This window comes from Lemur catta, chromosome 4 (genome assembly GCF_020740605.2).
Source record: "Lemur catta isolate mLemCat1 chromosome 4, mLemCat1.pri, whole genome shotgun sequence".
Taxonomy (NCBI): domain Eukaryota; kingdom Metazoa; phylum Chordata; class Mammalia; order Primates; family Lemuridae; genus Lemur; species Lemur catta.
The window spans coordinates 87098012-87111330 of NC_059131.1; the positions used below are offsets into that span (position 1 = coordinate 87098012).

At 40.6% G+C, this 13319-nt stretch overlaps 1 protein-coding gene across 9 annotated transcripts in view; it reads right to left on the reverse strand.

The window, feature by feature from the left end:
• The window catches only part of LDB2 (LIM domain binding 2), a 365026-nt gene that overhangs the window by 8227 nt on the left and 343480 nt on the right, over window positions 1-13319 (reverse strand). For all 9 annotated transcript variants that reach the window (XM_045550418.1, XM_045550421.1, XM_045550419.1 and 6 more), the window contains exon 6: window positions 1839-1962. In XM_045550418.1, coding sequence (XP_045406374.1) covers window positions 1839-1962 — 124 coding nt within the window. The remainder of the gene's footprint in view (window positions 1-1838; window positions 1963-13319) is intronic.

Here is a 13319-nt window from a genome sequence, read left to right on the forward strand (position 1 = left end):
CCTTGTAATATTTTTTTAAAACATCTGTGCTGCTTCTGATGGACAAGGGGGAGGATACTCCTTCAAGGCTCATTTCAAAGACCACTTAGTCCACTATTTTATCCCTGACTTTGGATAAGGAAGATGGGAATTATGTTTCTATTTATCTACCATTTTTTTCTTTAATAAATATTTTGTCCCTTATGCTCAAAGATTCTTATCAAAGAATCTATTATCTCTTTCCATAAAGTTATGGGTGCTTGTTCTGAGGATGATGGAAGCAGGAAATAGAATTGTTCTAGTTCATGGAGTTGGAAGAAGACTTAAGCAGGACATTCTAAAGTCAAGCAGATATCCAGTTCTACTATAGATAAGGATCTTCTTCCTTTGACCTTAAGAATGTAAATCTACTCTCTTTTTTTTATACCTGTGCTTTGTTCATAAAATTTGGGGTAAATGTACCTAAAATGCATACTCTGTATGACTCCCATTGGGTCCATATGGCTGTGGTAGTAAAATCATGGACTTTGGAGGCATAAAGAAAATTTCCTGGCACAGTCCTCCTTCATTTGTTAGCTATGGGAGGGATTGTGGCAAGTTACTACTTTAAGTCTCAGGCCTCAGTATATAAAATGGGGATAACAATAAATATCTCACAAAGTTCTTGTGCAGATTCAATATTTTTAACAGTTTCATTCAGTGTTATACCCCCAGTGGCTAGAGTCATGCCTGGCATCTAGCAGAAGCTCAATAAATGATTGTCAAATGAATGAATGAATAATATATGAGTTATATTATATATTGGAAAATATAGGTGCTCAAAGCATTTGTAAGTGAATGCAGTGTTTTTTCCATAAAGTCTTATTAATATTGAAAGAGAAAATAAAGCCAATTTAAGCACATTTAATACATTTGAAAAATCATATTCTAAAAGCTTAAAATTCCCTTAAGATGGGGATGCAACTATTCTATATAAAATAACACTTATTTTCTTGGCTTTCTATATGTCCTTTGTTAAATCTACTATATTCATTTTATATAAAACCCCTGGCCAATTACCAGCTGAAGGTGACCATTATATTTTGTGATTCAGAAAGCTATGTGCCTCATATTAATAATTACTCTTTATAAAAATAATTTTTAGCAAATGGATACATTTTGCTTTTATGATCAATGAGCCTCGATACATGCCTGGGAGCAAAAATGTATGAGATAGAAAGACAATTAATGATGACTTGAAGCAGTAATTTCAGAACCCCAGCAGGAGACTACAGTATCTAAACTGCATTCTAGGGAAGTGAGGGAAATGGAATCTTTTATGTATTCTGTTCATGATCAGAGTACCTTTTAATATAATATATCTTAAAAAACAGAGCACACTTTATCCTTCTTTCCTTCCTTTTTTCCTTCTTTCCTTCCATTCTTTCTTTCTTCCTCCTTCTTTCCTTCCTTCCCCTCCTCTCTTTCTTCATTCCTTTCCATAATTTCTATCATTCTTAAAAACAAGAAACATTAGGCCATGAGAAGCCAGCAGTCTGGTTCAATGGAAGAACCACTGGATTGGGAGATGAGAAACCCTGGCTCTGATCTTGACTTTGCCAATGACCTTCTTGATGACCTTGAACAAATCATTTTACTTCTCTGGGTTTCAGGCAAGAGAGGGGACTATAGATAATTCTTAAGGATGTTTGCCCATCATGATTTCAATGTTTTTAGGTCTAAAATCAAGAATTGGAATATCCCCAAGAAAGTACTTTTCTGATAAATTTGTGATCACCTGCTTGCTTTTCACATCGCCTCAACCCCAGAACAAGCCTCTGAAAATGTGTTTAGAAAGAGAGTGAAGAATGAGGGCATACCTGGCGGTGCCACCATCCTCTGCCACTTCTGAAACAAGCAGGTCTTCAGGCAGTCTCGGGGACTGAGGTTGTAAGTTTTATGTCTTGACATCAGTTCCTGCATTGGCTCCAGTATTACACACAACTGCAAGGAGTTCAAAGACATCGGTGTTTTGCTACTTGGTAATATTAATTACAATAAATGATGTTAACAGCTGGAATCAATTAGATAGCTTAAGGACATTTTTCTTTTTTCCCCTCATTTTGATTTTCTTTATATAAGTGTGAGGGAAAAGAAATATTACCAACTTAATATTACCACCCAGTGATTATACCCACTTAATTTAGTATCATTTATAATGTGATATTACAGCTGAATGTGATTCTCACACATACTCGCACACTCACACACACACTTTCTGTACAGACTATGGGGTCGATACATGTAGCTCTATACTGAATTCAAATGACTCTGGTTAAAGAAAAAAGCTCTGTTCCTTCGGCATGCTCTGATTTCTAACTGGTTTCTGGCTGTTATTCTTGCTTGTATAACCACACACTATCAGTTACAATGCTAGTTTATGCAGATTACTTGGCAGTGAGATTCATATTTTAAACTTTGGAGAACAGAGTGGTAACTACAGATACTTTTTGATCCTAATTCTTAGAAACGCAGATGATGGAGGCTATTTTATTTTTATTCCTACACTCATTTGTATTTTACACGTGATGACACTGTAAATAACGTGTTAACATTCACTCAGTGTAGCAGGCTTTCCTGTGGTTCTGTACAGTCACCTTGTTCCCTCGTTCGTTAGCTTTTTCAGCCTTATTTTGGTCCAGGACATCTGATGACAAAGATTAAATGAGTGAAGCAAGAAGGTAGAACCATTTAGGATTGCCTTGGATTTTTCTGAGTTTCTTTTCCGTTGGAAGCTTATCAGAATACCACTGCATTGAGAGTGCTGTATCTAAGAGGACAGAGACCACAATTTGGAATGACACATTAATTGCTGTTGCAATTACAGCGATGTGAATATTGGCAATTCACCTTCCCATGGGAGAAAGCATCACTTTGCTATGAAAGACAGATGTGCGGTCTTCAGCTTCCCCAGCCGACCTTCCTGATGACTCTCTTCCCTTATGCTGTCCCTCACCTTGAGCATGTCCCTAGAGGCCACACTGCTTTTTGACCATTGAGCTCCCTCTACCTGGAATTTTCCCTCCCCTCTTCCTGTAAATGCCCACTCATCCTCAAAGACATAGTTATGTCTTCGATTAAGCCTTTTTTCCAGATGTGCAGGCTGAGTGGGTGCCTCTCTTCAGTTTTCCAGAGCACCCACCCCTTTCTATCCATTCCTGCTTTGTGTGCCTCCAAGTTTGCCTTTGCCACCAGGCCATGAACTCTTCTGATGCTGAGACTGTGCCTTTTGTCTCTGGGTTCTCAAGTTTGGCTCAAATGCAAAGAAAACTAGAGGAGCTTTCTTTGCTGCTGTTTCCCAAAGTGTGGTCTAAGGAACACTTCCATCAGAACCAAATGAGCTGACTGTTCAAAATGCAGACTTCCAGGCCCTGCCCCTCCTGTTTCACTGGGGCTGGAGGTGGGGCCTCAAATCTGCATTTTTAAAATCCATACCCCTAATAGGGCTCAAAAAAAGATACCTAAAAGTGAAGGCCTCTCTATGAGGCAGTTTGTCTCTGACTTTCTCCTGCCCTTCTGTCTCTCGCCCCTCATTCTCCCCCAAGGCTAGTAGAAACTAGAATCCCTCTTCCTCAAGGTAGGTCATAGAAACCAGTACCCTTCTCCCTCAAAGCCAGCCATAAAACCTAAAAATAGTACTCTAACCTTCTCCTGCCTTTCTGCATAAGAGCTGACCATAAAGAAATTCTCTGATCTACCTTGTTTGATAGTAGGTCATAAGATCCTCATTCCAGAAAGGGTCCTGCCCCAAACCCAGGAGGAAAGAAGGCTGCACAGAGAGGCCAAGAAGAATCTGAACAGATAGATAGGCCTTGCTGGGTTTCCCCCACTCAGTCTATTTGCATTACATCATACTCTTTTTGTCCAATACGGTTTTACACAACTGTCCATTCCTTATGGAACCTAAACATAAAAATGGGTAGCTTTCCCTGTATCTTTGGGTCTTCATTCAGGAGACTCCCATGTTATGTAAAACTTTGATTAAATAAGTATGGTATACTTTTCTCTTGTTAACCTGTCCTTTGTTATAGGAGTGACCCTGATGAGGAAAGATATCAAACTTTTCCATCCCTATACCACAATGCAATTTTGATAAACACTACTAGAGTTCGAGGTCCACTGCCCTACATATTCTGAGCGTTAGAATAGATAATGGAGACAGCAAGACATGCACAAATCCTCAGTGGTTTCCAGCTCTAAACCCATCCTCTTCTCACTTCCTCCCACTTTCTCATGCTCTCTTCCCTCCTTCTCAATTCTAAGCATGATAATAAAGATCACCTTCACCTAGAAAGATTCTTCAGTTCTTTTTACCTATCATTGACCTAAATTTGCTAAAACCACTAACCCCATTTAAAGGCCAACTATAATTTTCTTCCATTTGTAGTTTCTCTAGAAGACAACAAGATTTCAAAGCCTGAATAATACAAGTAATATGTGCACCACAGAGAAAAAGCCAATCAACCCCAGTAAATCAGACTGTAAAGTAATGAGACTTGGATTAGTTATGATGGAGCTTCAATCTTGTGCATCTTCTTACATCTTTTTGCTTGCTTTGGAGTCCTTTTCGAAATCTAAAATGCCAATAAGGAAAAACCTGTGAAAGAGGCAAGATTACTGTACAAGGAACTCTATATTCCAACATGGTGAAGACTCTATGTGTGTATTCCTCTGTTAAGAATTTCTTGCTGGAAATCAAAGTTTGTGTAACTTACAGACTACCTCACTACCTCCCCAAGCCACTGGTGCTCACAAGACCAGATGGAGTGAAAGATTCCACAATCATCTGTACAGGTAGATTTAAGAGTGATTATCCCTTGAAGAAGAACCACTGCTGGATTCAGACAGCATCAGAAAAAGATGTTTCCATTCTGTTATTAAGCAAGGATATTAAGAAAAGCTTCCACAGAAATTCTAAGGATTGGGAAATATTTTTTAATAATAAAAAACTATAAGTTTTCAAACTATTTCCATTTTGTTCATTTCCCATTCATTGTAAATGAACTTACAATGAATATATTAATAATATGCAAGGGTGGAGTGGAGAAAGGATGAGCTTACAAGCTAAGAAGGTCTAGGCATGGATTTTGATTCTGTCACTAGGTGTGTATCCTTGGATGAGCTACTTAATAATGCTGAGTCTCAGTTTTACCTGAAAAACAATACTCATCTTGTATATCGCTATGAGAATTTGAGACAATGCATCTAAGGCATGAATTCAACAATCTGTAGATATCATGATTGTATACTAGCAAGCATAGCACAGGTTGCAAAACAAACCACATTTCTATTACTTCAAATCCACAAGCACTTACTGAGCTTCCTCCAAAGTGTCAGGCATTCTGCTTAGGTGCTAAGGACACAAAAATAAGAATAAAACAATCTCTGCCCTGAAAGAATATTCTGCTCCCTTCCAAATGCTTTAAGCGTATTAAAAAACCTACCCTGTGTTTAAAGTTCTAGTGTCTCAGGAAATCCTTCTGAAGCAAGTATTTCACATTATATGACAAGGTAGATGGCACAGATGACCTATTTGGATCTGGAAAGGACTACCGGCATTGAACATGCTACGAAATGGGAGAGTCACATTTATTGTGAGAATCCATGAGCTCATTATCTCTTTCTTTTTTACCGTGCCTTTCCTCTCTTTGGGTTTTGGGCAACACTTTTCTTCAGGTGCTAATCCTCAAAATTTATCTCTTTCCCTTTAATGTAAAAATATCTTCCCATCACTGTAACCCACCCCAAAGGAGCTTGCATCTCTGAATGCTAATCAAGAATCCCCAAAGCCATTTTTCTTCCAGTGGAGAGTTCCCAGGCTGGAAAGGCAGCCCTCCCCTTATTCATGTATGCAAATGAGGCTTCCTCTCTGCTGCTGGGAGGCGGTGGCGCTGCTGGGCTGTGTGCTGTAGGTGGCAGAACTAACTCAGATAAGAGCCTGTGTTCCCCGGCAGCAGGCCAGTGCATCTTGGCAACAGTAAAGGCCTGGGGCATTGTGAAATGAAATCTGGAAGCAGGCTGGCGGAGTGAGTTCCAGCAGTCGCTAGCCAAATCCTTTTGGAGCCCTGATTCTTGCTCTCCCTGAGGTCTCAGACCCCCTTGAGAATCTGGTGAAGGCTATGCAGCCTTTCAAATTTTGTACGAAATTTCTGGAGGTTGATGAATCTTGAACAGCCCTATCCATTGACTCCAGGTAGCATCCTCTGTTTATTATAAATATAAACCAGGCTACAAGATATATGCCTTTTCCCCAGTCTACACAAACACACTCACACACACACACACACACACACACACACTCCACTCAAATGTACTTTAATGCAACTGAGCACAATAACACAGTGTCCTCTCATGTTGAAGAAAAATTTTATCTGTAGAGTGAAACCTGCAACAAAGCTCCCACTGGACTAGTCCCTTTGCCTGAAAAGAAAGGCCACAACCAACATGTCTGCAATATCTGCAACATCTGCAGCACCCTGTCTGCAGGGTTGCAATTTGGTTTGTTCTCTTGCTGTGGTGATGTTGGAGTGAAGGATACCATGAGGAATCCCAGGACACCATAGAAGGGGCAAAGACCAGCAAGGCCCAAGATCTCTCTTTGAATATGAAGACCTTAAACATGTGGTCCCTGCCAAGTCCAGTTAGAATCCCAAAGAAAGCCATTGTTCATTCTGGCAAAGCTCCAAGGATACCCTTTTGCAGGTTTAGTGAGTGTTTTAGGCTGGGCTTGCTCCCTAGAGCTTCTGACCTCCTTTTCTGGGACTCTGGCCCCAACACTGACCCTTTGATATGAAATTTTGTAATCATAAGAGGGACTTGTTAAATCAGTGGATGGATGGATGGATAGATAGAAAATAGATAGCTTGGCCAGATTTATAGCAAGGAGTCATTTGTTAATGGGAAACAAATCAGGCATGGTCCTGTGGGTTCAGAAGTGATGAATTTGTCCTTTTGATAAATAACCGATTGCCTCTTCCATGCGGAATGATTTGCACAACTGCATACTTGTGTCCTGGCCAGATAGCAAGATCTTAGCTCAGTCCCAGGATTCATAGTAACAGAAGCCTAACAAATGTAGACAGTGAAATATTTTGCTTTTGGTTTGCTTTGCAACTGACAATTGTCCTGGAGAAATTTGATTCTCTTCAGGTACACGCTCATACTCATTCTTCTGATACATCTCATTGCCTGAACCTCAGGAATAGGTGGTGCTTGTCAGACTTGGCCTTGAATCACAAAAAAGCATTTGGTTATCTTCCAATCTAGGCTCTGTCTACCATCAACGCTTTAATTCTATCCTTCCTGAATGACATCTTCTGACCTTGAACCTCCTCCTCTTTGTACATAGGTCTGTTTAGCATTGCCAGGTAAACACATTGCTTAGAAATTTGTTTGTGTTGGTTTTTTTTTTTTGCCTATAAGCCCTTCTCTCTGTTTCAGTCATCTTAACTAAGACTTGGCAAACTACCACCTGTGGATCAAATCTGCAGCTATATTGTTTATAGCTGCTGTTACGCCACTACAAAGTTGAGGGGTTGGACAGAGTCCATATAGCCCACAAACCCCAAAATACTTACTATCTTGCCCTTCACAGAAAGCTTATAGACCCTTAATCTAAACCAATACCATTCTAAGGAGGTGGCTGCAAATAAGCTGAAGTATCACAAGAATGGAAAAACAAACACTACATGTTCTCACCATTACACTGGAACTAATCGAGCAACACTTATGTGCACATACAGAAATAACAGTCATTGGAAATCAAGCAGGTGAGGAGGGGGAGGAGAGGATGGCCAAATTCACACCTAATGGGTACAATGCACACTATCTGGGTGATGCGCACATTTATGACTTTGACTCAAATGGTACAAAAGCAATTTATGTGACCAAAACATTCGTACCTTGTAATATTCTGAAATTAAAAAAAACTCAAAACCAAAAAAAAAAAAAAATGACTTGTTATTCCTCCATGACAGGATAATGAGCTTGAGGCAGAGCATAATTCAATTTACTGTTTCCTTCATTGAAAAAGTTAAAAAAAAAAAAAGTTAGATGAACAATACAATATGCCCTGTGACATGGTTGATTCACATTCCGGAGAAAGCTCCTTATCTTATTATGAACCAGTATGCGTTCCCAGTCTTCCAACTGCAACCCACACTTGAGTCACACCAGTTCGAACTGTTAAGGTCCTCCAAGGTCCAGCTCAAATTTCACTTTTGTCTCTGACCATCCCGGCCTGCAAGGGACTCTTTTGCTTCTATTGAACTAATTGCTAATCTTTAAACATCCCAGTGTTTATATTTGCATTGGGAATTTTCCTTTCTTGTGGACTTGTTCATCTCTTATCTATGGCAAACCATGTTTTACTTTTCTTTTTATTTAACACAGAATTAGGTATACTCAAATATTTGTTGAGTCATAACTTAATAATAGCTATGGAGTGCCTAGTCTATGACTGTCCCTGGAGTATGCATCTTACATATATTATGTCATTAACCCTCACCACCTTCCCTCTACTTTTACAGGTGGGAAAATTCATACCCCAAGCCATTAAGTCACCCAGAGCTGATATTAAAGAGTGTGATTCTTACATGTCCAAGGTAATACAGCTATGTGAAGGGCAGAAAAGAGGTTCAGTCAGGTTTGTCTGACTCCAACCTTGTGCTATTAACTCCTAACTGCTATGTTGTCTACCTCTCTAAATATGAATGGCTTAAATCGCTTTTAAGATACCAAGTTCAAAGGCTTTCACTGTGCTTCATATTGCTCTTCGTACATGGTATTGATCTGTACATGGAAGGCAGGTGATGCTTGAGGCGTGCTAGCTTTGGAACCAGATTCATCTGGGTTCAAACCTCCAAGTCTGCCCTTCGCTAGCTGTGTGTTCTTGGCCAAGAATTTCAGCCTCTCTGAATCTCAGTTGCCTCATCTGTAAAATGGGGATAATGATACTTATCTTTGATGGTTTGAAACAAAGTGAGTAAGCCCTCATACAAAAGCCTGGAACAAGGTCAGCACTCAAAAGATGGACACTGTTCTAATGAAGAATGCCCAGCCCCACTGAGCAGGAGGTCAACGACCGATGTGTGATGAGATTGTAAACTAGTTTGTGAAGCAAGTCACGTGGTCTCCCGAAGACTTACGGTCAGTAGACAAAATGCTCCTAGGGATGGAAATCAGGGCAATTGTACAAGGCATTTTAGTAGCTAATGTCTCTGATAATAACCCATTTTTAGGATTCAGTGATAAATACCAAATGTTGAAATCCACAAACCAGAGTTATGTTTATGCCCACCCCTACCCCAGAAATTTACTCCTCTGGCTATATCTGAGTTAGAAAGATATCAGAGGATGGGGGTGATTAAGACACAAACTCTTATCTAAGAGTGAAGGAATCTCTCCTAATTAAGAACACATAATGAAATGATAATATATGGAATCTAAAAGAAAAACAAAACAAAAAAAAGCAAATAATCCCCACTTAGAAGCAGATAAGAATGAGTAACAGGCGTGCACATGACCAAACCCATTCTGCTTTAGAGAGGAAAAACAAGAGAGAGAAGGAAATACTTTCTCTTAGAAGCTAAGCAATTCCAAAACATCAGATTATGATTTGGGTTTATTTCCTGATAGGATTAAAGGTAGATTGGTTGTCAAATTCAAAATATCCTCCTTTTTATCTGAAGATTCAAAACATCCTCCTTTTTGTCTGAAGATTCAGCCCGGGGAGGCTTTGCCTTTTTTCAATTATTTTGCAAATGGATCACTCAGGAAAGTTATCGCATCCAACCCTGGGGACTGGGGGCCCCTCTGCGCTCACGGAGAGGAGGGTGGGGATGGTGGAGCAGGGTTCCTCTTGCAGCAGCTGCCACTGGGTCTGGCAGGGACCGTCGTTCTTCCAGAGTGAGCAGGGGGTGCATTTCAACATCTATTCCTTGGTCTCACTTTTGAGGCTGCCAGGAAGGGCGTCAATACATAACCACTGAGGCCACTGACTGCTTTGCTGACCCACCTGGGGGAGAAATGCCAGGTCTATCTGCCTGGGCTACAGCAGCCCCATCAGACTAGCCAAGCTCCCAGTTTCTGCTGCACCCCTCAGGCCCCGAGAAGGTGGTTCAACGCCTCTGCTACATTCTCTTGCCTTCCAATTCCAGGGCCATAATTTCTCTGCCATATCTTTTGGCACCAGTGTCCCCTTGCACAGTGCTCTGACCGTTTGCCTATTTGCTCCTTCCAGCTCTGTATGGCAGGAGACAGATCCCTCCACATGATTTCCCAGCTGTCTTTGCGAACTGGCGCCAGGTGACGTTTGGGCCAGTTGGAGGCACCAGGGGCAATTGGTAAGAAGAGAGCTGTGTTAGTTTCCTAGGACTGTTGTATCCAAGTACCACAGATGGGTGGCTTAAAACAACAGAAATGTATTCTCTTGGTTCTGGTGGCTGGAAGTCTGAAATCCAGGTGTGGACAGGCTGCTGCTCCCTCTGAACGCTCCAGGGAGGAATCCCTCCTTATCTCTTCCCAGCTGCCGGGGGCTCCAGAAGTCCTTAGCATTCCTTGGCTTGCAGCTGCCTCACTCCAGTCTCTGCCTCCGTCTTCATGTGACCTTTTCCCCTATGTGTCCCTGTGTCCTCTCCTCTTCCTATAAGGACACCAGTCATTGGATTTAGGGTTTACCAGAATGATTGCATGATTGCATGTTGAAATCCTTAACTAATTATATCGGCAAAGATCCAATTCCAAATAAATTCACAGTCTAAGGTTCTGGGTGAACATGAATTTCTGAGAGACGCCATTCAGTCTACTGTATGGTTAAAGAAATAAAGAGGCATATTTCTTGCCCTCTCTGCAGTTCAGGTGGTCTGTTCAGTGCTGTCGCCAGACAAATGCACTATGGTTCCAAATTCTACCAGGTGGCCTGACAGTAACACCTCCTGCTTTTGTTCCTCTAGCCCCAGGAGTGGCAATTGCCAGTCTTAGTCTTGCCTCATCCTCCCCTCGTGGTTTGTCCAGTTCCAGCATCTTTATGAATAATTTGCCATATTAAATTTCCTCTACTAAATTACCCGGTGTGGGTTTTGTTTTCCTGGGTGGACTCTGACACGCATAGTTTGTAAGAAATGAGGGAGTATGGAAAAGATGAAGGACTTGGGTGTGTGGGGGCCTTGCATGCAGTGATGGAGCACACAAATTCAGCCTGGGCTCCCATTTCAGTTACTTAACAATGAAGTGACCCTGGGCAAGCTACTTGACCTCTTGGTGTTTCAGTGTCCCCATCTGCAAAGTGGGATAGCAATAGTACTTGACTAATTGGGTCATTAGGAGAAAAAAGGAAATCTATTGAAAGTACTTACCTAGGTGGGTCCTAGCATGTGAAAAGCGCTCTATATGTGTTTATCATGATTGAGTTATAACCAAGCTGGGGAGCAGGAGTTTCATGGAAGATGTTTTAAAATGTGTCAAGACATACATACCTGTTAAAATTTTATAGACGTTCCCTGCCCTAAGTGTATATTCATGTGTGCATGTGTGTGTGTGTGTGTGTGTGTGTGTGTACATATATATGCAGTTGGCCTTCCTTATCTGTTGGTTCTACATCTATGGATTCAACCAACTGCAAGTCAAAAACATTTTCCAAAAAATGGATGTTTGCATTTGCACTGAACATATACATAATTTTTTCTTGTTGTTATTTCCTAAATAATGCAGTATAACAACTATTCACATAGTATTTACATTGACCTGTAAATTACAGGTCATCAGATTATGATTTGGGTTTATTTCCTGATAGGATTAAAGGTAGATTGGTTGACCTGTAAATTACAGATCAATTACCGTATTAGGTATTATAAGTAATCTAGAGAAAACTTAAAGTATATAGGAAGACGTGCATAGGTTATACGCAAATACTACACCATTTTATCCAAGTGACTTGAGCATCCGTGGATTTTGGTGTCTGCGGAGTGTTTTGGAATCAATCCCCCACGGATACTGAGGGACAGCCAAGGGATATATATACACACATACCCCTAAACCACCTGGAAATTAAATTTGATGATACAATGGATGTCTAACCTGTTTGGTCATTATGCCTATCCTAACACATAACTTGTTCTGACCACTGGAGTATTGCCTCAAATACTCCATCTATGGGTTATGCCATTTCTAAGTTTTAGGGCATAGTAACTAGATGTTTCTTAAGGAAAGAGAAAATATCTACCTGGAAATACCCCACAATCATTAACAAACATCTAGAGAGTGCTGTCTGTCGCCTAAAGAGGTACAAGCAAATTTCAGGTAAATTTTAAAACTTCTTATTGACTAATTGCTGTCCTTGTTGAGCCAGGGTACTGAGAACAAAGGCCAGGATTACCCTCGGTGGCCTCAGACATTGCCTCCTGATTGTCTGTCACTATGTTAGTCAGGATTCTTTAGATAAATAGAACCAATAGGATGTGTGTATGTATGAGTGCATGTATGTATTTTTAAAAATTGGCTCACATGCTTGTAGAGGCTACCAAATCCAAAATTCCTGCCAGAAACCCAGGCAGAAGATAACTCTGCATTCTGAGGCAGAATTCTCTCTTCTCTAGGAAACCTCAGATTTTGCTCCCAAAACCTTCAACTGATGATATGACGCTCACCTGCCCTGCCAAGGTAATCCGCTTTACTTAAAGTCAAGTGATTATAGATGGTAACCACATTTACAAAATACATTCACAGCAACACATAGATTAATGTTTGATTAAATCAGCAGTGCCCCCTTATCCAAGGGGGAAATGTCCCCAGACCCCCAGTGGAAGTCTGAAACCACAGATAGTACCAAACCCTATATATACTATGTTTTTCCCCTATATATATGTACATACCTATGATAAAGTTCGAGGTGCTACAGCAAAAATAGCAAGAATTTCTTTTTCTTTCTTCACAATTTCATGAAGCACTTTATAGCTTCTCTTTGGCATATCTGAACTGCCAGCATCACTACTCTGGTGCATTGGGGCCATTCTTAAGTAAAATGAAGGTTACTTAAACACATGCTCTGTGATATTGAGACGGTCAATTTGATAACCGAGCTGGTTACCAAGTGACTAACAGGCGGGTAGTATAGACAGTGTGGATCTACTGAACAAAGGGATGATCCATATCCCAGGCAGGATGTGGAGGGAGAGCATGGGATTTCATCATGCTACTCAGAAAAGCGAGCAATTTAAAACTTATGAATAGATTATTTCTGGAATTTTCCATTTAATATTTTTAAACTGTGGTTGACTGTGGGTAACTGAAACTGTAGGAAGCTA